At 38.4% G+C, this 17,023-nt stretch overlaps 1 protein-coding gene across 2 annotated transcripts in view; it reads left to right on the forward strand.

The window, feature by feature from the left end:
- Nucleotides 1-5,626: 5,626 nt before the first annotated feature.
- The window catches only part of LOC127417067 (semaphorin-3E-like), a 70,275-nt gene continuing 58,878 nt past the window's right edge, over nucleotides 5,627-17,023 (forward strand). For both annotated transcript variants that reach the window (XM_051656784.1, XM_051656783.1), the window contains exons 1-2: nucleotides 5,627-5,762; nucleotides 5,896-6,093. In XM_051656784.1, coding sequence (XP_051512744.1) covers nucleotides 5,961-6,093 — 133 coding nt within the window. In that variant the 5' untranslated portion in view covers nucleotides 5,627-5,762; nucleotides 5,896-5,960. The remainder of the gene's footprint in view (nucleotides 5,763-5,895; nucleotides 6,094-17,023) is intronic.

Consider the following 17,023-nt stretch of genomic DNA (forward strand, 5'->3'; position numbering starts at 1 on the left):
GAACTGCTTTATAGCCATGCAATTCTACAAAAATATCATTAGCTCATGTGTCAACCAACCAGAATCAAGACATTAACAACGGCATTCTCTAAATTAATGTAGTTAATATGTGTATGCGTGACTATTTTGTCTAAACGCACATGTGATGGACACCTGTGTAAACTGCATTCATATCTCTCCCTGTGCAGCCGGACAAAGCAAAACTGGCTCTGAAGCCGCAGACTTCACAGACTTTCACTCCCACTGTGACGGCAATCTCTTCTCCACACCCTGACGGTGTGCTCCTCCCACCCCTGTGAGGATGTTTGCACAGCATTTACATGAGGGAAAATATTTTCACTGCTGTGCGGAATCATGAAAGCAGAGGCACCAGACGAGGCCAAAAGAAAACTAATCTCCGATATTAACACCGAATTAAATTGTCGCTGACACACAGCGAGAAGTCTGAGCTGTCAGGAGATGTGCGGGGGGTTAAAAGGGGTCTGTGAAGCAAACTATTCAGGGTTACTTTAAAGAGAGAAATTCTTTGTGATTGACAGCTGAAGGGAAGGTCAAATTTATGAGCTGATCACATAGAAGATTTCTTTAATGTCTCAATTGCTTTTCTTAGACAGCAATGTGATTAAAGGAATTTTCCATGTTCAATATAAGTTAAGGTCAATCGACAACTTTTGTAGCATAATTTTGATTGCCACAAAATTTCAAATCGAGGTTGCATTGATGCACTTACAATGGAAGTCAATGGGGCCAAATTTTGGAGGGTTTAAAAGCAGAAATGTAACGCTTAGAATTTTATAAAGGCAAGTGCCTTAATTAATTAATTAAACATTAATTATAAAACTTGTGAACTATTTGAGCTGTAGAGTTGTTTAAATTGTCGTTTTTGCAGCGAACTACTACATTTCCGGGAGTATTGGGTTTGTAGCGTTACATCGTCATGGCAACAAAGTTGTAAAATTGAATATAACTTTACACAGATGCAGTTGGTAAGCGATTTTATCACAGTAAAATCATGTTAACACACACATTGTTTACAAATCTGTCAGTCAGATGTGAAATTTCCATTATGGTTATTTTTATCCATCACTAGTTACTTTTGCATTATTTCACCATTAAAAAGTGCCTTTTCTTGGTTAAGAGCTCGTGGAAAGATGGTTAAAATTAAAACCTATGCGCTAGTTCAATTTCATGCCTCTTAAATGCTTTTATTTCTTCTGTCAAAAATGTGCTAATGCCATCAAGCTTTCCTACAAGTGCCTGTTCTGTCGCAAACACAGAGAGAAGCGATCGCACCAAGTAAATTACCTTAGAAAGTGCTATCTATTATATAGTCAGCAAAGAGTTTCCAAATGTTTATATATATTCCCTTTTCTCCCAATTTGGAATGCCCAATTCCCACTACTTAGTAGGTCCTCGTGGTGGCGCAGTTACTCACCTCAATCCGGGTGGTGGAGTACAAGTCTTGGTTGCCTCCGCTTCTGAGACCATTAATCCGCGCATCTTATCACGTGACTCATTGTGCATGACACTGCGGAGACTCACAGCATGTGGAGGCTCATGCTACTCTCCGTGATCCATTGAGAGCGAGAACCACTAATCGCGACCACGAGGAGGTTATCCCATGTGACTCTACACTCCCTAGCAACCGGGCCAATTTGACTGCTTAGGAGACCTGGCTGGAGTCACTCAGCACGTCCTGGATTTGAACTCACGACTCCAGGGGTGGTAGTCAGCATCAGTACTCGAACTGAGACCTCCATTAACACTTATACAAGGGCAATCTTTGAGGGATAAAATTTTCCACTAGGTGATGTCCCAGACTACAGTTTTGTAAATTAAAAATATTTATTTTATTGTTTGGAAAGTGCATACAATATTTTATCTTAAAAAGGCTGTTTTTATTTCTCTGTAACAAATTATAATCTGAAATGTTTACTCAACCTAAAAGACTTTGCATTTAAAATCAGCGGTAATGAGTTTTCGAATCAAATGACCTTTTCAGGCAGTCCAAGGAAAAGAGACATGTGGCCCAAGAAAATGTATGACAGTGGAAATAATAAGTAACACTGTCTTTCCCATTTACATTTTAAAAATTCCAGACAGATCCAAGTGGATCAAACATACTGACACTGGCAGATTTATTTCCGATGACTTCCTGTGCAGCTGCCAAAAACTTTAACTCTTTTTCTATTTCTTTCTTTCTGTCTCTCATTCATTTGGAGATTGTAGAGTGACAGTCAGTGTGTAAGATTGCTGTTATTATAGAAGAAAGGCAGAAAGAAGAGGCTAATGAAGGGTTATGGGAATGGACAGCAGGCAGATGGAGATATGGCATGTTTAAACTCATTCTCAAGACTGAAACGAAGCCAAAGTAGTTCAAACGTCAGAATGCAACTCTAGACATACGACACACTTGCTCACACTGTGACTTCATGCAGATTGCATTAAAAAGGAACCAATTAGTCATCGTTCCACGGGCCTTGCCATTTTAATTCTCTTGCAAACATTCTATGGAAAAAAATAAAGACAAGATGTTTTTGCACTTTTTAAATGAAATAATTATGCACTATGTAGTTTCAAAATTCCCGTGCACTGAGACAGATGCAGAAATAGGTCATTTAGAAATTGAAATGTTTGTGAGGTTAGCCATGAGCACATTAACATATGACCATGTTAATATATCAATGCCTATTCAGCACCTAAATTCAAAAAGATTAGCCAGTCAAAGCAAAAGTATTTTTTGCATACAGAAGTCTGAAAGGTATGGTAGCAAAAACAGCCTGTTTAATCTAAGGGACATACAGTATATGTAGGTATGTTGCAAAAAAATAAAAATAAAACAATCTGGAGAAAGTAAAATAGAAAAGAAAAGAGAAAGAAAAAAAGAGAAACTAAAGTGAAAAGGAATGGAAAGGAAAGGAAAGGAAAAGGAAACAAAAAATGGCAGGAATGGAAAAAAGGGAAAAAGGGGGAGAAGAAAAGAAAACATAAAAAAAGATAAACTAAAAAGGGAAAAGGAAACTAAACATGAAATGAAAGGGAAAATGAAACAAAAACAAAAGGAATGGTAAAAAAGTAAAGGAAAAAAGAAAACTAAACAGGAAAGGGGAGGAAAAAAGGAAGGGAAAAGGGGAAAATAAAATATAAAGGAAAAAAGATAAACTAAAAAGGAAAGAAAGAAAGAAAGAAAGAGAAAGAAAGTAAGAAAGGAAAATGGGAAAATAAAATTTAAAAAAGATCAACTAAAAAGGAAAGGGGGAAAATAAAAGATAAAGGAAAAAAGAGAAACCAAAAAGGAAAGGGAAAAAAAAGAAATGGAAAAAAGGAAAGGAAAAAACTAAACTAAACAGGAAAGAAAAAGAAAGGGAAGGGAAGGAAAAATGAAAGGAAAAAAGGAAACTAAACAGGAAAGGAAAAAGGAAACAAAAAAAGGAAAGGAATGGAAGAAAGGAAAATTGTTAAAAAAAAATAAAAAAAAGATCAAGTAAAAAGCCAAGGAAAGGAAAAAGGAAAGGAATGTATAAAAGGAAAAAAGAAAACTAAACAGGAAAGGAAAGGGAAGGGAAGGGAAGGAAAAAGGAAAGGAAAAAAGGAAACTAAACAGGAAATGAAAGGAAAAAGAAAACTTAACAGGAAAGGGAAGGGAAGGGAAGGGAAGGAAAAGGGAAAGGAAAAAAGGAAATTAAACAGGAAATGAAAGGAAAAAGAAAACTAAACAGGAAAGGGAAGGGAAGGAAAAGGGAAAGGAAAAAAGGAAACTAAACACGAAATGAAAGGAAAAAGAAAACTTAACAGGAAAGGGAAGGGAAGGAAAAAGGAAAGGAAAAAAGGAAACTAAACAGGAAATGAAAGGAAAAAGAAAACTAAACAGGAAAGGGAAGGGAAGGGAAAGGGAAAGGAAAAAAGGAAACTAAACAGGAAATGAAAGGAAATAGAAAACTTAACAGGAAAGGGAAGGGAAGGAAAAGGGAAAGGAAAAAAGGAAACTAAACAGGAAATGAAAGGAAAAAGAAAACTAAACAGGAAAGGGAAGGGAAGGGAAGGGAAAGGGAAAGGGAAAGGAAAAAAGGAAACTAAACAGGAAATGAAAGGAAAAAGAAAACTTAACAGGAAAGAGAAGGGAAGGGAAGGAAAAAGGAAAGGAAAAAAGGAAAGGAAAGGAAAGCAAAAAAAGTTGAGGAAAAGGAAAGGAGAAAAGGGAACTAAAAAAAGGAAAGGAATGGAAGAAAGCAAGGAAAATGGTACAATTTTTTTTTAAAGATAAAGTAAAAAGCCAAGGAAAGGAAAAAGGAAAGGGAATGAAAAAGAAAAGGAAAAGGGGAAAAGAAAAGATAAAGGAAAAAAGAAAAACTAAAAAGGAAAGGAAAAATAACAAAACAGGAAAGCAACAAAAAAAAGGGTTGGAAAGAACAGGAAAGAGGAATAGAAAAACAAAGAAAAAGAATGGAAAATAGGAAAGGAGAGGAAAGGAAGAAAGGAAACAAAAAAGGAAAGGAAAAGGGAATAAGAAAAGAAAAAGGAAAAGAAAGAGAAAATAAAAAGGAAAGGAAATGGAAAGGAAAAGGCGAGAGGAGTTGAGAGGAGTTTAATGGTCTTTACACACACAACCGTTGGTGAACACACAGGTACACTAATGAATCCAACACTGGGCTTTATAACCACAGATTCAGATTAAACTGATTGCTCACACTCGAACACCACACAATAAGTTGAAATGATTGTAATCAGAGCATGAGCACAACCCTCTCTTATTTGTCATTGTTGGTTTACATGTTACCTGCTGTAGGCTTCAGTCTGTGTGCTCTCCCAGCTTAAGTTTAAGGATGTTTAAAATAAAATTAGTTTAGGAAAAAAAATAACAGAGGACAGATTCAGAAAAAGTTTGTGTTGTTGATTAAATGCATCCCTTAAGGAAAAGTAATTGGGGACCCCTGATTTAAACTGATGTGTGTCTGTGTATGAGAGAGATTAGAGACCATAAGAATGAATTGTACAGAAGAATTGAAAGAGATCCTGCGTCCAAATTTGCGTAGTGTCTTGTACTGCATTTGATAAAGAACCTACTTCTCGGCCATTAATGAAGAATGTTTTTTTTGGGTATGCAGTTGAGTATTATGAATAAATTCACAGGCATGCTTTATAATCTCACCGGATGTAATACGTCATCTGGGTATTTCTCATCTACTGTTTTATGAATACTGAGGATTCGGACATACCACTCATTTGACATGCTACTTTTGGCATACTACTTACTAGAGAAGTATGCATATTGTACGCAGTTAGAGATAGAAGGAGAGAGTGAAGAAAAATGCAAAAGAGAGATAGAAAAAGAGCACATGGCACACCTGAGATGACTGCGAGCAACAGTGTGAGAAGACACAGAAAGGCACTGAGATGAGAACTGAATTAAAGCATAAACAGAGTGAGAGACAACAGGAGGGGTGGAGCGGATGATGGGAGTGTTTGGCTGTAGTCCATGCGTGTGGCAGGGGAGTTCAAGCAGTTAGGAGGGAGAGAGGGAGGATTTCTGCCAGGCACGTGGAAGAGCTGTATTTCACAGAGCTGAGAGAGAGAGAGAGAGAGAGAGAGAGAGAGAGAGAGAGGAGGCTTCTTTTCATTAGAAGGGGGTGGAAGCTCTCCAAGATCAGCGCACATCTCGTCTGACACACATTCGCCTGAGCGCTTACACTCACACACTCACCGATTGTGAGTTTGAGGAATTCATCTGCTGTGGTGGAGAGTGACAGCAGCAGTCAGACAGGGTTCGTTTCATATAGACACTTTTCTTCACACTGGACACAAACACATTCACACTGTCAATGAAGTGACTTTTAGCACATTGATCTGATGACACCAAACTCATTTTCTTCTTTAACCGATAATTTCACCACACAGCGGATGGTGGCTGGTCATGGTGGATCTCAAGGAGTGAGTGTGTGAGACGTTTAAGAGGAGTGTATATGCCACAGGAGTGTGTGAGGATGGCACGGAGTGTGTGGACCGTCTCAATCCTGCTCTGCATGGCACTGTGGATCAATGTGGCATCCCAATCAACAAAGAGCATGTATCCAAGACTACGGCTGTCTCACAAAGGTAAGACAACAGGTGTGTGTGTGTAAGTGTGTGTGGATACTTGGATATGTGTGTTTTATATATATATATATATATATATATCTGTATAATATAACATATCATTAGTGTTATGGATTTTTTTTCATATGCTTTTCTGTATTTTAAATGATAATTAAAGACAGTGAAGTTAGTTATGGATGTGTGGATAGCTTGACTGAAGCCATTTGTATTGCCATAAATACGTCTGGATTCTCACTTATTTGTGTTTTCTCTCAGTGTTATGGTGGTTGAGCTTCTACAATGTGGTTTAAGCGGTTCACGAAGCCAACTGTTCTTCTTTACTATGCTTGTGTCTCATTCACATGTTTACAGTGGAATTCAGGGAAAGATGGGGGCATCGTTTGCAGATGAACACCTTAGCCCTGAGCAAACAGCCCGTGCCTCCTCATACTTCTCTCTCTCATTCTCAATTTGTCTTCCTCTTGGATCAAAATACTGTTGAAACAGTGTTATATTAAAACCCTCATGCCAGTGTTCGGCATGGTTAAGACTCTGTGTGGAATGTCAGTGCCCAGTAAATCATACAATTGTCCACGCCAGTGAGATATCAGCAAAACCTGCTCATGGAGAACATTTCTATTCTGACATAGAGAGGAACGTTGGCACTATGTGTGATGTTTTTACACTGAGACAGAGGTGGAGTATGCCTTTGTGGGTGCAGCTGATAAAGCCTGGGTTCGGTGCAAGCTCCTAAATTTGTATTGGTTATTCCATGTCAAATCAAGCAAATTTCATAAACTTTTTCTGAAGAAAGATAAACATAAATTATGATGAAGGACACACTATGAAATGCCATGGATCAATATTTACTGAGTAATCTATTATTTTGTAGAGGGTTGTCAAAATGACATTTTTCACAGATGCTTTTGCAACAAAAGTACAGGTTACATAAATCACCTTAGAAAGGTGTCAGGTTTGTTTTTGTTTGTGTTTTTTTACACAGAGATAGGTATGTCTATTACTAAAATCAGTTGACTTCAGCACCTCTTGTTGCATTATATCGCAATGTTGTGAGTCCAATAATAGAAAAAAAAAAAAGGCACTTTTTTGTGTTGTTTTTCCAAAGTTGGAGTGTCTATAACTGCACAAGTATTAAAGACATCTTAATATATTTGTAGATTCTGGTTCAGAATTAACTTTCCTTCTTGTATCTTAATTTTGAAGGCCCTATATGGTTCATTCCCAGAGATATGGGGCTCTAAATGTGGCTCCATGTGTAAATTGATCAATTTTACACATTTTCAGTGGTCATCATCATTTATGTATTCTTTCACAATAAAATAAAATAAAAATAAAAATAAATGAATAGCAAAAACAAAATTGAGCCGGGGATCTCTGGCTGAGTTGACGGAATGACCCAAATGAAATATGGCCTGTTTTTGTTCCTGACATTTTGATTTCTTTTGCTAAAGCGATCTTAGAAATGTCACTAAATATCCCAAAGCACCAACTGAAGCACTGCTAAAGCACTCTTTTCTCAATAGATTTGTCCTAATATTGATTCTCACTGTCATATTCAGTTAGTTGTGTTTAGCTGGCAGCAAACTTGCTGTGATTGACGTGTGGCGGGAGGGAAATGTTCCCAGGCAAGGATAAAATGCAGAATTTCTTTCCCAGTCCTCATCTTACCACTCCTCTCCCTGTTTGAAGAGTAATAATGTTCAATTTAAAGATTTAAAGGATTTGTTCTAAGTAAGTAACTTTTCCTCCATTTCTCAACCCGCGTCATTTCAGTCTTTTCTCTTTATGTCCATCTGTTTTTCAGTGTGTATTCCATTCTTTCATTTTCTCCCTTGATGTGTTTGCTCTGCATGTCTAGACAGACCAAATTAACTCGGCAGAGTGAAGAAGCATTTTCACATGAGTCCTATCATTATGGATTGAAAAAACATCTTCGCTTCAAAATGTGTGTTTCTGGAGCACGGATAGCTTGAATAACTCCAGTAATGGAGGTATTTGAAGACCTTGGATGCAATAAAATGAGGCTGATGTGTGGTTAAACTCATTGGGATTCCATTGGGCTATGTCTTAAATTATATTTGGTATGAAAACCACATGTTTAATTTAATCTTGCCCTACTTTGTCAGCAATTGCATATGTTGTGTACTTTTTCACAAGTCAGACACAGAGCCTGGTAAATGCCCAATTATACTAGCCATTTGTATTTGTATAAATTCAAATATAAAAAAAAATAAAAATCGTGCAAAGCGTTGAAGAGATATTCTGAGATCGAAACCAGTTGAGTTCAGTCGACAACATTTGTGCCATAATGTTGATTCCCACAAAATAATTAATTTTCACTCGTCCCTCTTTTCATAAAAAAAATAAAAAAATAAATAATAAAGCAAAAATCTGTATTACGGTAAGGCACTTACAATGGAAGTCAATTGGGCCAATCCATAAACGCTAAAATACTTGCTGTTTCAAAAGTATAGACACAAGTCATAAACAATATGCGTGTTTTAGTGTGATAAAATCATATACTTACCTTTTCCATGTCAAGTTATATCCAATATTTCAAATTGTTGCCATGATGACTTAATGCTGTAAACCCTAAAACCTTCAAACAACTAAATAAATCAATGATTTAAACAACTTTACAACTCACAAGTTTTAGCAGAATATTTAATAATAGTGCTTTGGGGGGCCTGGGTAGCTCAACGAGTATTGACGCTGACTGCCACACCTGGACTCGTGAGTTTGAATCCAGAGCACACCCTCAGTGACTCCAGCCAGGTCTCCTAAGCAACCAAATTGGTCCGGTTGCTAGGGAGGGTAGAGTCACATGGGGTAACCTCCTCGTGGTCGCTATAATGTGGTTCTCGCTCTCGGTGGGGTGCGTGGCGAGTTGTGCGTGGATGCCGCGGAGAATAGCGTGAAGCCTCCACATGCGCTACATCTCCACAGTAATGCGCTCACCAAGCCACGTGATAAGATGCACGGATTGACAGTCTCAGACGAGGAGGCAAATGAGATTTGTCCTCCGCCACCCGGATTGAGGCGAGTCACTACACCACCATGAGGACCTAGAGCGCATTGGGAATTGGGCATTCCAAATTGGGGAGAAAAATATAAATAAAAAAATAATAGTGCTTTTATAAAATAAAAAGTTTCACATTTCTGTATTTAACCTCCCTCCCCCCCCCCCCCCCCCCCATTGACATTTATATACTTTAACACTTGTTTAGAGCTTGATTTGCACTAATCAAATGACTAAATTCAGAGATCAGATTAGCTCTTTGCCAATGATTTATCAGAGTATGCCACATTGCTTGAAGATACTGGGTACAACGTGGAGTACAAAAGGGAATTCCCAATTCAAACAATTTGCTAAAGCATGGAAGCTTTAAACCACTGCTCTGGTATCACTTAGCTAAGCTTTTCTTTATGTCCAAAAGAAACTAGAATTAGCCAATCACTAATTACATGTGAAGCAGCTGATTTCAAAATAAACTTCAACGCCTTGAATGTTTTGGCTTCATTGTCGAACAGCTGAACCAACAACACATTCTTCTGGTTTGTGGGTGTTTGGCTGAAATTGCGTAGGTGGGTGCACATTTTGTATTTATTTTTAAATGCCTTCAATCTAATAAGGGTAAATAAATAAATAAATGTGAGAGTTAAGGGAATGCCACTGAAGTCTGTGCAATTAGTAGGAGCTGCAACTTGTTTGAGCTGCAAAAATGTTTGTTTATGAGGGATAATAATAACACTTCCTTGATTTCAGGCATGAAAATTGTCAACCGCAGTTCTTTAGTGATAACCTCCATGATAGCTTAATTATCCACAGGCATTTTCGAGAGTATCGGGTGATGAGGCCCGATTATTTAGTGGTGCAATTTTACAGTTTCAACTACCGCAGAGACCAATGGGGGCATAAAAAAGCAGTAGGTTGAGCATGTGATCTCCAAGAGATGTATATTTATTAGTTTAAATCTACTCTAAACATTATTTCAAAACACTTCCAACTGGTTCTGGAGTGTCTGGCCCCCGAATCGAGGTGATGTCACGCTGTTAAGATACAGCTTGAGTTTTGTGCATTCCCTTGTATAAATAAACCATGCTGGCTTCGGCACGGAATTACAGAACAGTTGCCCCTTGCAAAACTTCAACACGCAGCTCCCCAAAAGCCCTCCAGAGCTTTCAGTCCATGTCCAGAGCTACTTGTAAAGAGTGTCAGTTTCTTATCCTGAATCTAAAGCCGTTCAAACATACAAATCCTTTCGGGCCTCCAGTTGGTCCCAGCTATCATCACGCATATGGATGTATCATCATGCAAATGGATGTTCATCATTTGACGAGGTTTGTTGAAGCAGTCTAAATATGTACAATGCTGTTGCCCCTTACGACAATATGAAAATGAATGTGAGAAATGTCATTTTCATCTCTGAGCAACTTCAATACAGTCAAACATTGCCTCACATTTCAAATTCCCCATGTTATATGGTCTATAATAACAAACTATAGTAGCTTTTCTATCATCACTCAGCATTAAATGTCTAATCACAGCTTGAGCCATATAAATCGGCTTTTCAACACCCTTCAACAGAGAGCATGGACTTTAAGTCTGGAATTCAGCCTTTGGATATGTTTTATAGACCTTTCAGCTGTTCATGAGAAAGACAGTTGCACTACTGCACTGTTCACTCTATATGAGTCTAACTGTACTGTAGACTTAAAAGAACCGACTTATAGGAGTCATTTGACGGAGAATCGGACAACACTGATTGTGTTGTAGGTTCAAAAGAACCGACGCATAGGAGTAATTAATTCAGGAATCGGTCGAGAATGGTTGTATGTCGATTGAAAAGGACCAATTCGTATGTCATTCATTCTGGAATGGGTCTGCACTGGTTTCACTGTTGATTTAACAAAGCTGGCTAATAAGAGTCATTAATTCGGGAATCGGACTACATTGGTCACTTTGTATATGTCGCGCTGTAGATTCAAAAGAACCGGCTCATATGAGTCATTCGTTCAAAAATCGATCTATATTGGTTACGCTGCATGTTTCGCACTGTTGATTCAAAAGAACGGCTAATAAAGGCCATTCATTCAGGAATCGGTCTATACTGGTCACGCTGTCGATTCAAAAATACCGGTTCAAAAGAGTCATTCGTCGGGAATCAGTCTACACTGGTCTCGCTGTTGATTCAAAAGAACTGGCTAATAAGAGTCATTTGTTCAGTAATCGGTCTGCACTGGTCGCACTGTGTGTTTCGATGTTTAGATTCAAAAGAACTGACTTTTAAGAGTAAATCATTCGGTAATCAGACTACATTGGTTGCGTTGTGTGTTTCGCACTGTAGACTTAAAAGAATCGACTTATAGGAGTCATTTGTTGGAGAATCGGACTACACTGATTGCGCTGTAGGTTCAAAAGAACCGACTCATAAGAGTCATTCATTTGGAAATCAGCCTACATTTGTAGTGCAGTATGTTTTGCGGTGTAAATTCAAAAGAACCGTTTCATCAGAGTCATTCGATCGGGAATCGGACTACATTGGTCGCGCTGTATGTTTTGCTCTGTAAATGGAAAAGAACCTGCTCATAACAGTCATTCGTTCAGGAATCGGGTGGGGCAGACAAGCCTCTTGTTCATCGATAAAGGAGGACGCAGGAACCGGATTAACAATCAAAAAGACTTTAATTCAACATAAAACACTGAACCAAAACATAATAAAAGCACACACACAAACACTGCTGCGGGCGTCTCTCTCGCTCTCTCTCTGGCGTCTCCGGCTCCTCCTTTTATCTCTCTCCCTCTGATTGGGCAGCTCAGTGCTGGGCGTGTATCCTCTCGGCCCGGCCATGTCCTCCTCCTCGTCACATACCCCCACCGCCCGATTCAAGCAAAACCTCTTGCTGTCTGTGTGTTATAAATTGGTGCAATCAGACCAGTGCTTTCACTATTTGTCATTCCAAAAGCCAGTTTCCCCTTGAGTCACATGAAAGGGGAAGGAATTATACAAGTAAATCCCCTGTTGCTTCATCACACAGTCATTGTATTCAGTGCTGCATGTGATTGGCAGCCCGCAGGTCATTGCATAATTAATTATGTTCTTGGGAGAGTTTGTTCCTGCCTCTTCCTCCCCCAACTGTGGCTTTCTCAGCATTTGTCCTGACAGTTGTTGTTAAAGGTCTATTTACCAAATAAACCCATCATTTCCTTTCAAACGGGGCCACTGAAGAGTCACCATGGAGACAGATTTTTCAGAGACAGTAAGACGGGGAGGAAGAAATCCTGGACTTTAATAAACTTGATAATGAGTACAATGAGCACAGGCCAGAACAAGCAGACCCACGCATGGCCCGAGAGACCAAGGGGTTCCTTGACCCACAGTGAGTGGGTATACATCAACATAATACACTGACAACAACCAAAAATCATCTTATTTTAAAAAAAAACTAACAATGCAAGAAAACCATGTTTACATGAGACTTAAACTCATCAGATTATTCTCTGATTTTGACATCAATGCAAAAACAGTCATGCGCACAACACTTGTTCGCGTTGGATAAGCCGGTAAGAACACTGGTAAAGGTGTTTACATGCAACGCAAAATCTATGTGTGCCAATCATTTTTTACTTGAACCGTTTTTGCCCTTACTCTAAAAAAGGAAAACTGTTAAAGGCTTATTTGTTGTCGGCATATAAAGTATAATCAGTGTAAGATCATGCATTTTAACAATGGAAGCACGCTGGCTCTCATTTGTTTATAATTGCGTACAAGTTGCATATTTATGTGCGTAGAAAGTTTTGTTCTTATTCTCATTCTAATGTTCATGATTATTCTAAATAAGGGAGCGCATACCATCCCATATAACGGCTTTCTGCACAACCTCACCAATTATTCGTCACTCTCTGCAAACGTAGCTGTTCTCAAGCTCTCTAAAAATGCACATTTGTGTGATAGAATGTGCATTTTTATGCAAAACCTATTGCAGAGCTTTTTTGTTACTCTGCAATAAGTAAGACTTATTACAGGATCACTTTCAATTTCTAATAATATTAAAATATTTACAATATGTATAAAACATTTCAACTTCATTCCACTCTGATTATTCCATTTTAAGGTCACTGGTCCACCGATTTTTGCATATATGTGGTTTCAGTTGTTTCTCAATTTTCTCATAAATTTTGAATAAAGTGCAAACTTACTGGTGAGTCATTATTTCTATGTGAAAACATTTGCATATGGGTTATTCCATGTCAAACTACAACTACAAACTACAACTAAATTCAGAAACTTTTTCTGGCTGGGGGGCCTGGGTAGCTCAGCGAGCATTGACACTGACTACCACCCCTGGAGTTGCGAGTTCGAATCCAGGGCGTGTTGAGTGACTCCAGCCAGGTCTCCTAAGCAACCAAAGTGTCCCAGTTGCTAGGGAGGGTAGAGTCACATGGGGTAACCTCATTATGGTCGCTATAATGTGGTTCTCACTCTCAGTGGGGCACATGGTGAGTTGTGCGTGGAAGCCACATGATAAGATGCGTGGATTGACGGTCCCAGACATGGAGGCAACTGAGATTTGTCTTCCACCACCCAGAGTGAGGCAAGTCACTACACCATCATGAAGACCTAGAGCACATTGGGAATTGGGCATTCCAAATTGGGGAGAAAAGGGGAGAAAAAAGAAGAAGAAGAAAAAAAAAAAGAAACTTCCCTTGCTGAATTTTTTGATTCTGTAAAAAAAAAAAAAAAAAAAATTATAAAAAGGGAGATAAACATAAATGATGATGAAAGCCTGACTGAAAGACTGACTCCTTTCTTAGGTTATTTTTTTGACCTGCAGTTTTGTTCCAAAATCAGAGGCGTAAATTGTCATTTTGACCCCCTCTACAAAATAATGGATTACTCAGTAAACAATCATTCATTTAATATTTTGGCTTGATTATCATGTACTCTATGTATTTCTTTCACAAGTAAAAAAAAAGCCACTCATTTTTGAGCCACGACCTCTGGTTGAGTTGGCACGGAATGACCCATATAGATTTTAAGCACAATTATGTGCATCCACAAGGTTAGTAAATGAGACCCATTGTGAATTACCTGACCCTGGAGATCTTTCATGGATTAGAGAACAATGAATCCATCAATCAGCTTGTTTCAACAAACACACCGAACAACCCTTTTCAATAACACAATGGCCTGGAATTTCATCAAAAGATACAAAAGTTCAAGGTTAGCGGTCCATGTGATGTCCTCGTATCTGTGATATATTGTACTCGAGTGATGAATCTGTTGTGCTTAATTGATGTTCTGTGTCCTCTAACTTCAACTAATTCTCTGTGCATTCATTCACTCGCTTTATGTGTCCATGTGGCAATTATTTAAGACTCACAAACAGTCTACACAAAACAATGGTTTGGTAAAGATGGTTTAATTGTCTCTTGCCCTGGAGAGCTTTCTTGAGAGCTGCATGGTCCATAAATACCTTTGTACTTCTACCCTCGGTGGAAATCATTTTTGATGCCACAAGCCCAGTATTTTTCGGCAAGCCTGTCTCTGGAGGTATTGCGGCCATTCTCATGGAAAGACTCTTGAGGGAAGCTAATCGTCTTACAGTTGTAAGTGAATTACAACGTGACATTACTCAGGAAATATACTTAGTGAGATTTAATGTGCTCTCTGACAGTTCAAAAATGATGATATATTAATGTCAAGATTGCTGTTATTAAAATCAGCGAGTAGTACATTTTGGTTTTATGCTCTTTCTCTATCACTCTTTCAAAGCGTCTTTCACCGTCAAGGTTGAATTTGAGAGAAAAAAATTTGGTTTATGAATTTAAATCTTTGGCATCTCTCAACACATCGGCTGTGAGTGTTGAAAGAAGCTGCTTTTTACATCTTCCATTTGAAGTGAGCGTGCAGCAGACCCTAATGCATCAGACGCTTGTGTGTTTAAAGACTTGGATATTTTTTCACTTCTTAGACGTGAACAGTTATTCCAGGTGGGAGGAAATTATAGGGAATAAAACAGTGGAAATCCCCTCTGTTTGTTTTCAAAGGATCCCACTTCAAATGGGTGTTTATCTCTGTACATGCCAAGACATTAAATTACATGAGTGTCTTCAGAACATTCAGACATTTGAGGTTATGAAGGGAGAAATCTCATAATAATAATATGAGATGAATATTTCCTGTAGAAATGAATCAAGAGGAATTCTGTTATGATAACACATTTTAAAATATTGTCAGGGCAGACTAACCAAGAAGATTTTCTGAATTATTAGTCGTGCTTGCCAAGGCAACCATCACTATTACTATTGCTTAAAAAGATCCCAGAATCTTACTTTGAAGGAGGGATCTGTGGCTAGAAACCACCCAGAACACCTTAGCAACCACCAAGCAATGTCCTAACAGCAACCTAGAACACCCTTGCAACGAACTAAAAACCACATTCAAGAACATGTTAAATTGCAGTCACATTTACCTTTGCACGGTGAAATTCCGCAGGCGAAATACAGTCATCTCAATGAGAATCCACCTGGCTATGAATTCCACTCGATTGACTTCTGGAGGCAAAGATTTTCCCCTGGTGGATTTCTTGTGGAGTTCAAGTTTGGTAAACTTTAATAGGTGAATTCGACATATTGAACAATAGGAAGTTGCTTAGTTTGGCAGTGACCTCTGTGTGGGTGGTGCCACATTTGAATCACCTTAGCAACCACCTGGCAATGGCCTAACAATGACCTAGAACACCCTAGCAACCACCTAACGTTGCCCTAACAATGTCTTTGAACACCCTAACAACGTACAAAAAACGCATTTAGGACATCTTAGCAACCGCCTGGCAACACCCTAACAATGACCTTGAACACCCTAGCAACCACCTAGCATTGCCCTAACAACAACTTTGAACTCCCTAGCAACCAACTAGCAATGCCTTAACAATGACCTTGAACACCCTAGCAACTCACCTAAAACCACATTTAGAACACCTTAGCAACCATCTGGCAACACCCTAACAATGACCTAGAACACCCTAGCAACCACCTAGCAATGCCTTAACAACAACCTTGAACACCCTAGCAATGGACTAAAACCCACATTTAGAACACCTTAGCAACCACCTGGCAACACCCTAACAATGACCTAGAACACCCTTGCAATCACTAGCAAATCCTTAACAACAACTTTGAACACCCTAGCAACGCACTAAAACCCACATTTTGAACACCTTAGCAACCACCTGGCAACGGCATAACAACGACTTTGAACACCTTAGCATCACACTAAAAACCACATTTAGAACACCTTAGCAACCACCTGGCAACACCCTAACAATGACCTAGAACACCCTAGCAACCACCTAGCAATCTCTTAACAATGACCTTGAAAACCCTAGAATTGCACTAAAAACCACATTAAACAACCACCTGCAACACAACAGCAACATCTAGTTATCATTAGGCTTTTCTATTTGTATTCAAGAAGTCATGTCCCAGATGGCTTTTATTTCATTTTTAATCTAATTAAATATTGGCAAAAAAGAATAAGAATGTTAGACAAAATAAGGTAATAAGACTGGACTCTTTTCACAGACCATAATGACATGTTTTCACCTTATTTAGCAGCATAAATCTAGCAACATTATATATATATATATAATTTTAAATTATTTGGTGTAAATTTAAAACATTATACTTTGTAGTATATTACTCTGGAATTAGTGAAAAAATAAATAAATAATGAGTTGCCACTGCTACGATGAGCTTCAGCTGCTGAGGGAGTAACACAAATTTTGGCCTCTTTCTCTTTTCTGACTGCTGTATAATCCACCGCTCTATATTTTTGTTTATTTATTTAATTATTTATTTATTTATTTTGGAAAGCTGAGAGCATAGTGGATTTTTCCTTTTGCTGCTGGAACAACAGGGTAAGCG

Source organism: Myxocyprinus asiaticus, chromosome 26, assembly GCF_019703515.2.
Source record: "Myxocyprinus asiaticus isolate MX2 ecotype Aquarium Trade chromosome 26, UBuf_Myxa_2, whole genome shotgun sequence".
Taxonomy (NCBI): domain Eukaryota; kingdom Metazoa; phylum Chordata; class Actinopteri; order Cypriniformes; family Catostomidae; genus Myxocyprinus; species Myxocyprinus asiaticus.